General features: G+C 32.5%; 2 protein-coding genes across 5 annotated transcripts; one reads left to right on the top strand and one right to left on the bottom strand.

Annotated features, from left to right (window-relative positions):
• Positions 1-1,140: 1,140 nt before the first annotated feature.
• LOC123205218 (protein LEO1 homolog) lies at positions 1,141-5,950 on the top strand. Its single transcript, XM_044622146.1, has 8 exons — positions 1,141-1,244; positions 2,442-2,623; positions 3,013-3,136; positions 3,774-3,971; positions 4,139-4,273; positions 4,619-4,801; positions 5,076-5,168; positions 5,741-5,950. The coding sequence occupies exons 1-8, from the start codon at positions 1,152-1,154 to the stop codon at positions 5,948-5,950; spliced, it is 1,218 nt and encodes a 405-aa protein (XP_044478081.1). The 5' UTR covers positions 1,141-1,151.
• LOC123205198 lies at positions 5,672-16,831 on the bottom strand. 4 transcript variants are annotated; one of them, XM_044622123.1, is made up of 18 exons: positions 16,447-16,831; positions 15,673-15,731; positions 15,464-15,595; positions 14,587-14,727; positions 13,778-13,834; positions 13,189-13,283; positions 12,739-12,871; positions 12,323-12,499; positions 11,429-11,616; positions 11,185-11,251; positions 10,181-10,314; positions 9,786-9,852; positions 9,038-9,100; positions 8,704-8,948; positions 8,488-8,617; positions 7,674-7,766; positions 7,181-7,366; positions 5,672-6,727 (listed from the first exon to the last, which is right to left on the bottom strand). In XM_044622123.1, exons 1-18 carry the CDS (start codon positions 16,697-16,699, stop codon positions 6,434-6,436), a joined length of 2,514 nt encoding a protein of 837 aa, XP_044478058.1. In that variant the 5' UTR covers positions 16,700-16,831; the 3' UTR covers positions 5,672-6,433. The 4 variants fall into 4 exon arrangements, with proteins under 4 accessions (XP_044478058.1, XP_044478060.1, XP_044478061.1 ...); XM_044622125.1 differs by having other exon boundaries at positions 15,464-15,599; positions 15,673-15,739; positions 16,447-16,583; XM_044622126.1 differs by having other exon boundaries at positions 15,673-15,739; positions 16,447-16,583.
• Positions 16,832-16,958: the final 127 nt, after the last annotated feature.

Here is a 16,958-nt window from a genome sequence, read left to right as displayed (position 1 = left end):
TGGTCAACGAGAAGGTTTACTTGTTTACTTCTAGAGTTCAGTTTGTGTATTTGACTTTTTAGTTATCATGTGGACACATTTTTTGTTATTACTACACTCAAACTTTTGTTGGGATGTTTTTATTATTTGGATGTTATTCTGTACACTTTTATAAAGTTAAATTAATAAGGGTATTTTAGTAGTTTGTTATGTTTGTGGAATGTTTGGTGTTTATTATGTAGATGCATGCTATTATAGTCAAAGTAAGTGACATATTCTTCCGAAGAACAATATTTCGAGAGTGGGGTGTTTTATGCAATCATAACAAACTCTTTTTTGTTGTGGAGTTTTGAAGTACTCATGTTGATTTGGTCTCATACTTCTCTCTCACATAACACCTCCCTTTTAAAGAGTCCTATGAAGCATTGCCAATGTGATAGGAAAATGCACCTCACATCTCAATTATAACACCCTATTTGAACGCTTCCCAAAACCACAACCTTATGTAGACACTTATTGCTCCAGTCTCAACGTTGTGGAATGAGATCGTGATAGTAAGCACCCAAAGCCTAAATTTAGCTTCGCTACTACCTAAAATTAGATTGAGAAACATATATTTATAATTTATTTTAATTTTCAATTCTTATAAACTTTGTAATACCTCTGGGCAAATAACAAATATGAGAGAGATATTGAGTATATATAAATATTTCATATCGTTTGACAATGGTAACAAAAGATGGTTAATTAGCCTATGAGTTCTTAATTTGTCAAAACACATTTTGATTTGCAAAACTCAAAATTAGAATCGTAAAAGATTATGTGTCTAAAATAAATAATATCTCAACAGTTGGGCTAAACTATTGAACTAGGATGTTGACTTCATACATGTTTTTGCAAGAAATTATAAAATACAAAAATATTCATCAACAACTTCCTTTTATTTTCTATTTGTCTTTTATTAAAAAAATATCTCCTATATATGGATTATAATCACTATTAGAATTTAAATAAAAAGAAATTCATTAACTTCATTACCAAATGTCTTACAAAGAAAAAAATAAAAGATTCTTTTAATTAATTTCTTTGTTGTCATAATTTAATGGTCCGTTATATAAAAGGGTAAAAATAAACATAAAAATGGTCATCATTTGAGCTTTAGAAAGAGGAAAATGGCAGACGAAGGCAAACAACAAGAGAAGATGATCCTAAATATTGAAGAATGTGAACTCTCGATTAAAGGCGAAAATGATGATTCGGCTCAAGTAAGAGTTTTTCATTTAAAACAGTTAACTTTGTGAGATTTTTCTATCATTTTTCCCTTATAAAATTACATTTCCGTAATTACTTTTGTTTTCCTTTAAGGTGTAAGTTCATATTTGTTTATTTATTTTATAATTTTTATATCTTACAATTTTCCAAATCTTTGCTCTATATCTCAAGACCATAAATGATATGTCTATTTCAAACAAATCTTATGTTTTGATCCATTACTAAGAAGTAGGGTTTCCAAATTCATTGATATCATTCAATTTTCGTTCTTATTTAAGGCCGATTCGAGCTTAATTGTCTTGAGCTTTCTGCTCCTAAATTATCTACAAATACTCAAAATAATATCTAGATCAAATATTAAAATTAATAGATCAACATCATTGTGACAATTTCTTTTATGTTTTTATGTCAACATAAATAGTAAAGAATGAGTCTATTTATGGAGGCTTTTTTACTGCTTAAAATATATTTCTTCATTTTACAATAGCAGAGCTTTTAGGCTTATGGTCCTAATCTTAAAATGAGGGCCACAAAACTGGTTAATCAAATTAATTTGATAATATTTCAAACCGAACCTAATTTTTTATCGGAAGAAACTCATAAATTGAAACTAAATCAATTTAGAAATTAACTGATTTTAAACTAAATAAAAAATACTAATCAATCAAACCAAACTTTTTGTTAACTAATTTTGAATTGAATTTCAAAGGATCATCCTAATTTATTTGTTTTTTTAACTTTTCAAAATACGTTTCAATATTTTTTTGAAGTCTTGTTCCATTTTCTTAAAAACTGGTTCGTTTTGGTTAATTGGTTTTAAAAAATAGACAAATTAAGAACTGAACAAAAAATCAATTTTTTTATAATCTTGAAATGGTATTTGAACTAATTTTTTAAATAAACAGTTTTTTTGTTCAACTTTTGATTCAAATATAAGTTAGAATATCAGATAATTGACTCTTGTTTAGATTCAACTCAACGCCTAATCCTTGTTTAGTTTATATTTTTCCCCTATATATATAGAAACGTCATGATGTTGGATGTATTTGTGTATGGTTTAGTTGCTTAGTGTTGATATTTGCTGTCCATTTTTCAATGCTTTGTTAAAATGGAAGGATATTAGGCTAATTATGTTGGTAAGCTTGAAATTAATAGCTTAATGATGTTCTCTTTCTGTTTTGAAAGTGCAGGAAGTTGAAGAGGAAGTTGCAATGGAGCTTGAAAGCACTAAAACGGACAGTACTGAAGAACATGTCAATTCTAAAGGAAAATCGATCATGAATGATGAAAATTATGAAATCACTGAAAAGGACAGTGTTGAACATGCCAATTATAAAGGAAAATCGATCATGAATGATCAAAAATATGAAAGGTCAGTAAACTTCACATCTCATATATATATATATATATATATAACTATGCGTATCAATTTGATATTAGATGACATCATTGATTCCCAAATTGACACTCATTACAAGTATACAAGTATACGTAGTTTTATTTTTGAAGCCAAATACCAATAAATAATCTATAAAACTATGTGCATAATTTTTGTGTACAAATAATGATATATTATCATGTGATTGTGTATTATTTTATCTTTAATTTCTCATTGTCTAATTACATGATTACATATCGTTATTTGTATACAAAAGTTATGCACATAACATTACTAAGTAAATAATTGATTATCTTAATACAATCAATTAGGCATGATAAGCAGTTAAAAAATATATAACATTAGTATGACTATTTCCAAAGGCGGAGTAAATTTCAAGAAGAAAGAAAAAAGTTCATGGAGATTCTGTCTTCCGGGGACAAATGCTCTCCATCACCCATAAAACTAGAGATTCCAAGTCAGAGACTCCCCATGGACCCAAGCAAGGTATTTTTTTTTTTTAAATTTCTGTTCTGTATTGTAATTATAAATATCTTGAGTTACTTCTGACACACTAAAATTGAGAATTACTAATTTATTTATAAAAATTGTTGTGTTTAATATGGTTGAATGATTTTAAATTAAAAAAATATAAATAAATAATTAGAGCACATTAAAGATTTTGAATTGGATGATTGGATCCCTCATAGGTTTTTGAGAGAGGTTTAAATAAGTAACTGATGTGTTAAAGTATTACAGAAAAAACTTGAATAATATATATAAGAAATTAATAGACTATTAGACCGACTTATCAAAGGTTCAATATTCCAAAAGTTCAATATAAATCCATAGGACCTTAAGGTTTTTCTATCCACTTTGTTGGACCTTCACAAATGCTATTAGATTTCTCTAAACATAAAAGCTATAGCTCAAAGAGCGAGACTTCTACGTAGAATTGTAACAATAACAATTGAACTATTTTTTATCTTTTGTATTTTCTCTTAATTATTTTGGTTAATCATTTAATGCGCATGCATATAGGAGGTAAATAAAGAAATAATTTACATATACTGATTTATATCATTGACAGCTTAATTGATGTAAAAAATTTGAATTGTCATACAATGTTAAATGTGTATCATAGATGATGTTGTTGAAAGCCCCGAAAGTATTCGATATTCAGCCGAGACAGTTTGATCCTGAGACACATGTTGAAGAAGAAGAAGAAGAAGAACAAATGGTTGACGCTGCTGAGGAGGATGCTAATCTGAAGAAACCTTCATTTTTACCAAAGAGTGTTGTTCGTTGGAGGGAAGTCCAGAATGAAGACGGCACAATCACTGTTAGTTCATAATTATTGTTTATTTACACTTAATTTTATAGCATTATAAATGTTCAAATGGAGATTTTATATTTGTCATCTCAACCAATCACAGGATACCATTATTTTTGTTCTACTCTTTGTTAAAATCATAATCTATAATTGAAAATTGCAAACTTATTTTGTAGAGAGAAAGTAATGCACGATTTATAAGGTGGTCTGATGGAAGTCTGCAGCTACAAATTGGAGACGAATATTTTGATGTAACAGAACAAGACATACAAAATGAAAACAACCATCTCTTTCTGCGTCATGATGAACTGGTATGTTTTAATTCAAATTTAATTTACTATAGGATGATGTCATGTGCCTAAATTCTAATTTATATATATATATATATATATATATATATATATATATATGTGATTAGAAGATAATAATATTAGTTTCATAAGATTTAGTAGAGTTTTTTCTTCAAGTCGAGTTTAAATCTCATTTCGTAGATCTCCAACCCATTTCAAACTCATTCTTTGAGATTTGAATTGACCTCTAATTACGCTTTGTTTGAGCTCAATTCATATTAAGTCCTACCCTGGTTATAGTTGTTAATTCCTATATATTTTTATATTAATTTCTATTATAATTAATTGATGATGATGATGATGCAGAGAATCCTGGAATCACAAGGACAGATTCAAAAGAAGCTACTTGTACGGCCATCATCTTTATCTTCTGCTTCTCATAACTCATTAGTTGCTCAAATAGACTCTCAACAACCCAAGAGTCCCAAGGTTAAGAGCTGTCCCACAGAAATTGATCCAGAATGGGTGATGATGCAAGAGGCTAAAAAGGTAGTACTAAAATGTATTAATTATAGCTGATTAAAGGATTAATTTGTCACAGTGAAAATTTTAAAATGAGTTTTAATCATATTGACCTCAATATGACATCATGCAAAAGCTAACATGATAGTTGGATTGGTTTGACCTGATGGTTGAACTGTAACTCAATACGATCAAGTAATTAAAATAAGTTTTAACTGTGATCTGAATTAGATTTATCACGGATTCCCTATCAAACTGGCCAGTACAATTTTATGTTGGTAATTTACTGGTAATTTTGCAGGCTGAGGAGAAGAAGGTCCAAGAAAAAGAAGAACCTCCAAAAAAGAAGAAGAAAACCAAAGGAACAACATCAAAAGAAGAAAAAAGTAAAGAGGTCACAAGCTTCAACTAGTTCAACTATTTTTCCTACCTTGAATTAATAACAATTTGAAGTAATAATAGCACTAATTATAATGTGCCCAACTAATTATCTAGGCTAATTAATAAACCTTCGATATCAAACTTCATTAATTATGTTATAAGTAATTACATAGTTGTTTGGTTTTCTCATTGTGATTCACATAGCATTAATAACAATAACAAAATGGGTCGTAACATGTATTAATGGCTGATGTGTTATCATTTGAATAATTTTGAATTAATCATAATGTAAACAATTATATCACCAATCATATGATGAAACACTTGTTAATAGTAGAAAACTAGCTAGATTTTGATTCTTTTGGTCATTCATCTTATGCTTTACAGTGTTTTTTAGTGCTTTATGTGTGTGTGAAATTAATCTAAACATAATTAACTACTAGAAAAGATAATCGTATGAAATGCATGTATAAAGATTTTAGAATTGGAAGACATGAACAGAAAATAACATACAAATACATTGTAAAGAGGTAATGATATAAAGATTTTATTATTTTGACTTAGGCTGGATTTACTTACTTGCAGCATGTGCCGGTTACATCCACATTGGCCTTTTGGAGTGAACAATATCCACAAACAACAATGCCAACTTCAAATGAGGCAGAAAAACAAAGTGAACAACTACAGCAGCAATCAAATTCAGTACAGAATGGAGTTGAACCTATTGATGGAGCTGGGGATGAGGCAATGGCAGAGGGTGACATTGGCGATGAAATGACCACTGCGATGGAATAGCAATCTTGACAATAATAATAACAATAGAAATTAAGAATAAATCTTAGCCAGAATGAACTATAATCAACAGCTAAGACAGAATTTCTTTGATCAAACTCTGATTGTCAATTTCATACTCAGTATAAACAAGGCTTCTTTTGACGCCAGATCTGGCATCAGTTTACAATGCCTCTGCTGACAGGATGGGGCGTCTGCATCCTAATTGAGAGATTCTTTTTTATGGTGAATTTTGCTTGTATGACATATAAATATAGAGCTACTACTAAAAGTTGCTGCCCTTGACTGCTGCAAAGTTTGCCGTAGAAGTCCATTGACATACAAGTATAATCTGAGAGCGCAGCCTCGAGAGCTTCAATCAAGTTATACTATATACCTCGAAACAATCATATAGTATATACTTTGTTTAAATTGTGATTGATGACTTTCCAAAACCCTGTTGTCTCCACTAAGTCACTAACTGATTCAACCATGGAGTAGATTTACTTACACTCTAACCTCAACTACATCACCATCTTTGAGCTCTGTATTGGGTAAAACCAACTGACCATTAACCAGAACTAGCTTCCCTTCAAGCCCTACTCTTCTAGCTGCATCTGCTGCAGTGCTGCCTGATCTCAATCTCATTATCTCACCATGGGGCCAACATACAATTACCACTTCCCCAAGAACGACTGAATCCAAATTACCATAAGATTGCCTACCAAGGTTTGATTCTCTCAGACCACCATCAGATCGTAGTTGTTCTTCCCACTGAAGCATTGTCCTCAATAAACGGACCTAGATTCAAGTATAAATTAGTCATAGGCAAAAACAAATTTGTTATGCTATTTGTTCTCTAATGCAACAAAAACATATAAATAAAATTATGCATTAGAATTTAACATGAACACAAACTGTCAGTTATTTGCATAGGAAAAACGGTTTTGTAAAACAGCATTAATACTTCCTTTCACTATGGTTATTGACCTAGTGAAGACACCTTTTAAAGTAAACCAAAAACTGCATGCCAGCGCAGACAGAATGAAAGCAATGGGAACTTGAAGATTAGCTTTGGGCCAAGGAAGAGTATATATGCAAGACAAACCTCAAGGAAACCATTTTGAATTGTATGCACCCATAGCAGATACTTTCACAAATACTGGGAAGAAAAAGTAGCGTACCCAAACAAGCTTCAACAAATTAATGATCAACATAATGAACTATAGTGCAGTAAGTTAATTTTCAGCAAACCTTGTTATTGATGCTAGCTTCCATGGAAGTTGAAGCAACAGAGTCTAAGCTTGGCCTAGATGTAATAGAATCAATCGGTTTGCCCTCAAAAACAGCAGAGACAACAGCCCAATATTCAGATTCTTCTTGCTCCGTTAAATGAGTGACCTGGATGAAGGTTGGCAGAAGGCGCTCAAACTGGTCTTGCTGTAGAAAGAAATTTGTACAATAGAATTCATAGTCAGTTCTTACATCATTGTTTTATCATTTAGACACTAATGTAATCAGACAAAAATTCCACTTAATGCAGTGGTTTTCTATATTCAAATAGTAAGGCAAAAAAAAACAAGTACTTTTACAGCTTCCATAAATTAAAATAATAAATTTTCTTAATGTCATAATTCACACATTGTAATCTGTGAAATCATTCAATGATTATATAAATGTATTGTAGAGTGCCGTAGCATCAGTTTGTGAAGTCATGACTATTTATCTCAATAAATAGTGACCATACCCTATGGTACATGCCATCTCGACAAAGTGTATACTTCTCTAGGCAAGTACACCAATCACCATGTCCTGGTTGACACCACCACTCATCCGACACCTGCAAAGCCAAGTTGATAAAAATCGAATGCTGTGAGGTAATTTGAATAACAACCTTGATGCATTTACAAAACTCGTGATAAACAACTATTACATAGTCAAATAACGCTAAATATAACTTAACAAATTTATTCCTTTGCTATGTCAAATTAGAGTGAGCTTTAAGCAGTACAAAGTATTGTTAAAGCTATGTACAGCAATTTATCACGACTTCGCTGTTGAAGAACTGGATTTAATGTTTAAAGGATTTCGATGGATATTACAGGGAGATCAACGGCCTAGGCAACTGTAAGAGAGTATGAGAGTAAGATTTGGTGAAACTAACAGCATTCTTAACACCATATGTCCTTGATCATACCATAATTCAAGCTAAAATCTTCAAGTTAAACTTAATCTAAGACCCAAATTTTTTGGAGATTAGTTTTATTTCCTAGACTGTGTTTTCATTACCCTGCAAATGAGCAGTAGTTTCTAAACATTAATAATAAGATTACTGTTACAAGTTCATCAAAACCCAATAGAACCATCCCTTCCCCCCAAACCCAATATAATTTAACTATCTTACTCCAAATAGTCATTATATTTTTTTAACCATACTGAAATGAACCAAACAACAATATTAATACTAAAACCATTGATCATCAAACTATAATTCTCTGGCAGTAACTAGAGCTATAATTTGAAAGATTAAGCAATTAAGATATATAGTGAAGCAACTCAACCTTTTTAAATAACCTTGCATAAGCTTCCCAACTTTTTATCTGTAAGGAAGATCTTCTGTCAGCTACCACTTCAGAAGCTGCCAGTCCAAAGCTCACAGCAACAAGCAATTCTCTTCCACCCTTATCTACTCTGAAAAAGCAAAATTTAGGATAAGGTTAGTAAATGAAGTTTAATGTTGGATACTAGATAACTTAGACATAATGTAATGACATTACCGAACTATAACAGCAGCAAGTATGTGGCTTCCTTCCACCCTGACAACTGGGTGTCCCACTTTCAGAGAACCATACTTCATAAACAAATCATCATCCAAAGAATTATTATCCTCCATTTCTTTTGACAGATAAGAAGACGCTTCCATATCAGATTCATCCATGCTGCTTGTATACCGCAACTTGTTTTCAGTTTCTTTATATAACCAGTGTGCAGCAAGCCCATGTTCAGCATATTCATGCATTTTCTGAAAAGGAAAATGACTAATATTATAAGCCAAATTAAAATACCTGACATAACTTTGACATCATACAAAATTAGAACCAAATACCGCACCTGTGTTCTTATCTGAACTTCCAAAGGTGAACTGTCAGGACCTTGGACAGCAGTGTGCAGTGACTGCAAGTAGCAAATAAAAGAAGGTTTTAGGTGTAAAATGTGACCTGAAAAAAGTAAAACATTTTAAGAGAAATAGCAATTTTATAAATATCCAGAATCAAACCCGTATTAGGTTAAATGAAAATTACTGTTGAACACATACACTATCCCACACATGAAAAAGATGAGATACTTTAGCGTATAAAGACACAGGAGTATTGCTTAAGTGTGGCAAATATGAATTAAAGTAGAATCCCACATGTCTGAGACCAAGAAGGCCCATACCAGTTGGAGAGTTCAGTTGTAAACAGACAATACCCATGCACTGGGAGGTAACAGACCTTTTATCGGTAAGCTTAGTGGATGTCCTATACCAAACAACTGATCCAACTGATTTCAACAACTCCAACAATACCCATCAAAGTTACATAAAACAGATGCTAGAGATAAACCACTTCATCTCTATTACATTAAAAGCAACTTGGATCATTCTTCAAGTGCAGAGATGCAGGCTATGCCTACTCAGCCAATTCATCTCTCTATCTAGCCATAGCACCACAATATGTGGGGTTACAGAAATATCTAAGTAGCTTTCTGTGGCATTCTTCTTTTTAGGTGGAAGTGTCTTTGTAAATGCAATATAAATGTTTGTGGTGCAAATATGCATAATGGTCTCCACAGTAAAGTATTCAAGGTGTAAAATGACCTGATAACCACTAGGTTTCGGATTAACAATGTAATCATCAAATTCACCATCAATGGGGGTCCAGAGCCTGCAAAGAGAGAAGTAATCACCACAATCAGTACATCTTAAGTAAGTATCTGTGCAGTACAAAGGTTCCTACCTATGTCAACCTAGTTACATAGAATACTGGATGAATGATAATATCCAGAGACTTAATGGCACTAAGCTCTGGAAAAACTAGTTTAATTTCCTCAGTTTAAAAAAAAAAAATTCATCGTGGCTCTAATGAATCATGTCCAAATAATTTTTTCATCAAATGATAATGCAGTATTGTTTACTCAAGGCAATTTTGTACAACCTCTAATAGAACAAATCAACTTGCAACATAAAATAGTAAAGGAGCAACACAGTTTAACCTATGTATGATGTCTAGAAGATTGTAGCAACACTGGATTGCTGGTCCTTGAAGAGTTCCATTCTTATCCCCCACAACCACCCTTAATGCACGTGCATCATATACTTTATGGATGCCAACATCTTTTCGTCTCATCTAGAGGGAGCAACAGTATAAACACAATTAGTCATGAACTCCCCAAAAAAAAATGAACTGTTGTGAGGACCTTTTGGGACAAAATTTAATCCATGAAGAGAAGATTTATATAACTTAACTAGCAGACTAAAATAAATTGGAAAGTGAACCAAGTATGGTTTTATGTCCAACAAAGGCTAGTCAGTCAGCCAGATTACCCCTCAACTTAAGCTTCTTTTTTGTTTACCTTAAGTGTACATGGTAAGTAATGAGACATATAGCTCACTTTTCAATTGATAGGATTATAAGAAAAGATAAAGGAAAATAACAAAAGCTGATATAGAGTATCTACCAAAAATAACTCAATGAAAAGTATAAAAGAACAAGAATTTCTGAAATTGGCAATCTCTTAAAAGGAGTGCAAGACAGTAATACATTGTAATCATAGAAAAATGACACATATTCAGTGTTCACAATTCCGAGCTCCATGCTTTATTATCAACAGGAGAACTCCTCACAACACACTGTATCATTAAAAACTCAAGTACCAATGTTATGGCACCTTCGGCATGAGGATAGAGATTAACTAGAAAGCAATGTAAATTTAATATGATGTCAATGTTTACTTCTAGATTTTCCAGAGAAACCGAACATCATAAATACTACTGAACCTCAAAACAAGTTCATATCATAGTACAATCTTTCATGTGCTTTTCTCAAAGGAACACTGCATAATAGGAACATTCTTTTCTGTCTGATTTTAAATATATGGACAAGCTATCAATAGGTTTTTAAAACTAAAGCATGGGGATTCATGGCTAAGGTGAAGAAGTAAAAGCCCAAATGCTCTAGACATTATAGCTTTAATCTAACGATGAGCTTCATTAGTACCTTACTGAAGATACCATACAAACTTTTCAGTCGGCTCGATAAAGTAACCTCCATTCCTGGAATGTAACTACAAGCATAAAACAGGGAAAGCCATTGAGCAAGAGAGAAATTTATTTTAGATAGATAACAGCTCCTCCACTGTAAGCATTTTTAGATAGAAATAAAATTAATGAATAGATAAAATTTATGTTTTCTTGACAATTTACAAGCAGAAAAGCTAATGGAAGAAAAGAAGAAAATGTACGAAGTTGATATAAGTATCTCCTTCTCAAGAGCTTCCTCACAAACTTCCAGGGATGCTAAAGCAATTCCAGCGTCCTGGACAACCTTGGCAGTTTGACCGTCTGAACCTTTCCCAAGTTCATACAGAAATTTAGTCCGTTTCTTCCGATCTGATAAGATATCAAAAGGAACCACTGCTTCCAAAAGATCCTGCAAAGAGCATGTATGTCTGTGTTATTTATAGAAAATAGACCAGGTTCCTCAAGAATGAAAGAAAAAGCAGCTCTCAAGGAAAAAAAAAACTTTAAAAGCATGTAAGGAAGTTTCAGCCTGTGGCTAGCTAAACAATATAAACATATGATATGTTCTTGAAATACAAAATTAGTAATAAAAATTTCACAGTTTCAAGCATATGTTCTCAGAATCAGGACCATGGCATCACATTTCAAGATCAAGTAAACCAATATGAGTATAAACTCTCCCTTCTCCTCACTTGCACTTGCAAGTGGACTGAATAAGCCAGAACCACAAATAAAACAATAACCATAAGAGTAATATTATGTGCACAACTTGATACACAAACAATGATGTGTCACCATATGTTTGGATAGTTGAAAATTACAAATAAAACAATACCCAATCATATGGTGACACATCGTTATTTATTCACAAAGTTGTGCACATAGTTTTATTGTAACCATAAACCCAACTTCTTTATAAATTAGGGAGATCTGAACATAAGACCACTAGGTCAACCAAGCACAAATATCATGTTAAGTTACCAATAGGTTTAGAATCTTAAGCTAATAGGTAATGACGTAGAAACAGTAATCTCTAGCACATTTAAATAACCCAGCCTTTAAAGAAATCAAGAATATGGGGGCAACCACTGTTTACATACAAACAATAACCATACCTTCATGCTTGGAATAACCTCTTCAAATGCTGTTAAACTTTCATCACCAGGAGAAGAAATTGTATCATCCAAAGATAGTGAGCTGCTTTTCGCAGATATTCTTCTTGGACACCCTACTCTGTTGCTAGCACTCCACATGGAAGCTAGATCAGCCCGCATCTTCCGGAACATTTGAGGCTGAACACAGTTTATTAAATATAAAGAAAAAATATTCATTATTTAGTACAAAAAATATATATAATTCTAGAACAGTCAATAATTAAAATTCCTAATCATATTATGCTACTGGAACTGATATGCATTTAGAACTGCCATTCTTAAAATATTACATAGTACATATTCACATAAGTATAGCAAACTGTTCAGCTTCTGGCATAATCAAAGTGCACTTAAAGCCCAAAAGGTTATGAGCAGACCTGAAGAACAGCAAAGCATAGATCTTCCAGTTCAGCTTTCAGTGCCCACAGACCCAATCTGGAAGCAAGTGGGCACCAAATTAGTAGAGTCTCCTGTGCTACAGCTTGAGCCTTTGATTGTGGCAGGGCATATCTGAAAGAAAAAATCACAATCTAGGAGTCCAAATCCATATAATAATAAAAGAAACCTAAAGTTACTTATCAACAATGCCATTTCAAGATTTTTTTTTTTTTGATTACAAAGTTTCCAGATATCTAAAGACCAGTAGTGAATAATCATAATAATTATCAACAGAGGAAGAGGAAGATCTAAAAGATCAAAAAAAGAGGAAGGGGGGGCACAGTAGAAATTAAAACATGTTGGTTCCAGACAGTTATTCTTCAGATTGAAATATAATGTAACACTGTTTAACAAGCATAACTTAATGGTTCAAAGTGAAGATTCAGTACATGGTTCTCATGTTGTGAAGACGGTCTGCAAGCTTGATGAGTACCACACGTGGATCATCAACCATCCCCAAGAGCATAACTCGTAAGTCATTGGCCTTATAAGATTAACAACAGTAGCATGAGAATCGGTAAACCATCTCAACCATGCATTCATTTGCTTGTCTTTTCACAAGAGAAAACCCATCCATTGTACATCTATTACCTTACGCTACTGTATTCATTGAACTTTAACCCGACAATGTCTCCTTTATGTCTTATATAAAGGGAAAAAAAAAAAAAACTAAAAATCCTTCTCACTCAACCAGAGTACTCAAGTAGAAAATAACTGATATCTTGAGAATTTAACTCATATTTCTGAATGAAATTGAAAGCAATAAGTATGTGCTCAATTATTCAGTATCTTCTACAAGCACGGATATTCAGACTGCAGGTTATGAAATTTGATTATAATATATGATAGATTCCAATACATAACTAGATCATCTAAAAATCACATGTGAATTGTTACTCAAGTTTACAAATAAATCTATAATTTCTATATTTGTGGCAAGGTTAATAGCAATTAAAATTCAGGATTCATATCTTGTACCTCTTCATGACCAAGGGTACCCTGATCCACATTAATCCTTCGATGTCTCCGAAGTAGCTGCAAAATTATATGTTAGTTATAGCAAACAGGAGAACAACAGATATAACAGGGCAAAATTTATCTCTAGAAATTGCAAGCTTGTGATAAAACTGAGAAGATTTCTTATTGAACTACAGAAAGACATCATAAATACTACATCAGGAAACAAGAATACTGACAGTAATAATGTCCTTCATGTCACTGGACAACCAAATGAATAGATAAAGTAAACAAGTTTATTTAACAAAATTGTCTACTTCAAGCAGCATCAACCTTAACTTGTCCCAACCTTACAATATTAGATATTACTTACAAACAGGTACATGAACTTCAACTATTCAACAAATTCAAAAAGGTAACTTCAGTACTAATGCAGCTCACAAATGAAAAACTAGAAATGAGAAGAAAGAACAAGATATAATGGACAAAAGCTATCAAAAATTTTTTAAGAGGACAAGAAATAAACTGGTGAAGATATCATCCAGAAATATCTAAAGATATACCAGTACATTTTGACTCCACTAACAATTTCACTCTGGTTTTAGTTTTTTCTCATTATTGTTATAGAAAACAATGAGCTACACGACTTGAGGCAGGCCCTCTCCTCAAAACCGAACCGATAGTCCTCTAGACAGAATTATAGATCTAACCACAAACAAATCACAGAACCAACAGCATGTGAAGGAAAGTACATTGTTTCACTCTCAAGAAAAAACAAAAAAAAGAGAGAAAAACATGATAAGCTTACTGAAATAACCACTCTATAGTACCTGATTTATGTAACTTAATCTGGAAACACCAGCTACCAGTTTTGCAACATCATCGCCAAACTCTTCTTCTATACTGCAGAAAGTTTTACATGTATCATCCACAACATCATGAAGAATCCCAGCAACGACTGTGTCAACAGCCTGCATCAGATTTTAAGATCTTAGCAATGAGTCAATGGCATAATAGTTTGAGCAGAAAATTTTTTATTTGTTGCAGATTGCACAATGGAAGAATGTTGTAAACTTCTATTGACTATATGCTCAACATCATAGAAGAAATAATAAGATTATAACTAGTAATGAAATTCCAATAAGCCCACTACTATTTCCGTCTTTAGGATGTTTTATGTAATTGCAATCTAGATATGTTGCATATAGCAGCAGACAATAGGATGGTGCAACATAACTTTCCTGAAAGAGAATTATTGTGAAAATCATATTGTTCTTTGGCATAGTTATGCCATCCCGGTTATAACATTCATACACTTAATGAACTTCATAATTTTTTAAAGAATTAACAGAAGTTTTATCTCTGAAGCTTCCAAAAGATTAGAATAGCAGCTTCCCAAACTAATGAGATACTTCTATACCCTGAATTTTACCTGAATGATACAAACCATTTTTTAAATACTTGTCTCATATTATATTTTGCTTGGCATGACACATTTCATAATCATTCTTCACTAGAACTATATATCAAAATGAAAATTTTATTTTCACTATTTCAAGGTCATTACATTCACTAATTCTGTATTTCCTACTTTATATAATGCAACCACATATCAAAATGAAAATATTTCATTCTTGACATGGAGCAATATAACCACAAGAAATCACAAAAATTAAAACCATAAAAGGTCATAATAGAAATGCATACACGATTGCCGCTTGATGGGACCAGCATGGCTAGGATTCTTCCAGTATGGATACAATGTGACAAATAAGGATCTCCTGTTTTTCGGAACTGGCCATTGTGAGCTTTTTTAGCAAATGCAATAGCCTTTTGCACCTGCCTTCACATATATGGTTTTAGTGGCAGAAGATGACTACATATATGCAAGTCATGATATGAGAGAGATGGTACACCTTTGCATCAGTAAATATAGGGTACCCAGTTACATCAACTCCATCCAGTATAAAGGAACCTGCAACTCTTTCAAAATAGATAACTCAATGGACAATTAAGTGAAATGAATAAATACTATACATACAACAATAACCCGAAGTCAACTTATAAGCTAGCTTGAATCCTAGTGAATGAAGCAAATCTTATACTTACAGTCCCTAGGAAAGAAAGACTTAACAGGAACAGTAACAATATGTAAGGTTGATATAGGCACTTCTATTCTCAATATTGAAAATTAACACATGCTTTTAGGATTTTTCTTCATGACCTCCAACTAATTTTATTAAGAACAAGAAACTTATAACACGAAAAGAAAAATTCCTATGTTTTAACATTTACCTTCCTTGTTTCAACATAAATTTCGTCAGAAGTTGATATTCAATATTACAACCAAAACAACTAATCTCACATTGTCGTATGTAAAAACATGTTGACCAGTAACATAGATAGTTGCTTCAAAAATAAGAAGAATTGTAACGTTTTGTGATTCAGTAATGTTCAACATGTACCTTATAACATCATAATTCTAACAACAAACTGTAACGATAACATTAATAACAACGCACTTTATTTGAAAAAAAAAAAAACACTCCGGTGAATTTTGTATGGATGCTACAAGTTTAAAGTTCCAGTAAAAGAACAAGAGACTATATTAGTTTCTGCGCCTAAATGAAAAATAAATTATAGATTCAAATAGATAAGGTAGCAAACAGATGATAAGAAACTAAACATACCAGGTTGTTCTTCAGATTTAGGCCATAAGAAATCCACCTTAGTAGAGAGACAAGCACCAGAGGCGATAGCCACGGCGGTGACAGCGACGTGCGTTATGGCAGATGTAACGGCTCCATGGACCTTGCCGGCGGCGGCCGCTGCGGCGATGACGTTGGTATGGTCGAGAATGCAAGTGAACCTTGGGCGGTGGCGGAGATTGCAACGGAACTTGTGGAGGAGCAACGGAAACGGAGAGGTCTTATGCGCTAACATTTTCGTTGTTCCTGATGGAGAAAGAGATGGAGAGGAAAGAATCTTTAAAAAGGAAAAATTAAATAAAAAAATCTGGAATAATCAGAGATTCAAAGGATTTGAGATGGGGTAGAGGAAAATGAATGGCTGTGATTCAAGATGAACGGAATATAATAATAAATTATTTAAGAAAATAAAATGACAAGAATAATTAATGGAGGGAAATTATATATAGAATGATGCTACGGTTACATGGTTTGGAGGGAAGGAAAGTGACAGT

The sequence above is a fragment of the Mangifera indica genome, unplaced genomic scaffold (assembly GCF_011075055.1).
Source record: "Mangifera indica cultivar Alphonso unplaced genomic scaffold, CATAS_Mindica_2.1 Un_0002, whole genome shotgun sequence".
Classification (NCBI taxonomy): Eukaryota; Viridiplantae; Streptophyta; class Magnoliopsida; order Sapindales; family Anacardiaceae; genus Mangifera; species Mangifera indica.
Note: the sequence above shows the minus strand (reverse complement) of the source record. Positions and strands in the feature narration are given on the sequence as shown.

Excerpts from the sequence above, each read along its gene's own strand:
- LOC123205198 (XM_044622123.1), bottom strand. The coding sequence starts at position 16,699 with ATGTTAGCGCATAAGACCTCTCCGTTTCCGTTGCTCCTCCACAAGTTC. Across the intron at positions 15,596-15,672 it reads CTATATTTACTGATGCAAAG|GTGCAAAAGGCTATTGCATT; the intron begins GTGTACCATCTC and ends ATGTGAAGGCAG. Across the intron at positions 8,618-8,703 it reads CTTGCTGCTGTTATAGTTCG|AGTAGATAAGGGTGGAAGAG; the intron begins GTAATGTCATTA and ends TTGCTTTTTCAG.
- LOC123205218 (XM_044622146.1), top strand. The coding sequence starts at position 1,152 with ATGGCAGACGAAGGCAAACAACAAGAGAAGATGATCCTAAATATTGAA. Across the intron at positions 3,137-3,773 it reads TCCCCATGGACCCAAGCAAG|ATGATGTTGTTGAAAGCCCC; the intron begins GTATTTTTTTTT and ends TGTGTATCATAG. Across the intron at positions 4,802-5,075 it reads TGATGCAAGAGGCTAAAAAG|GCTGAGGAGAAGAAGGTCCA; the intron begins GTAGTACTAAAA and ends GTAATTTTGCAG.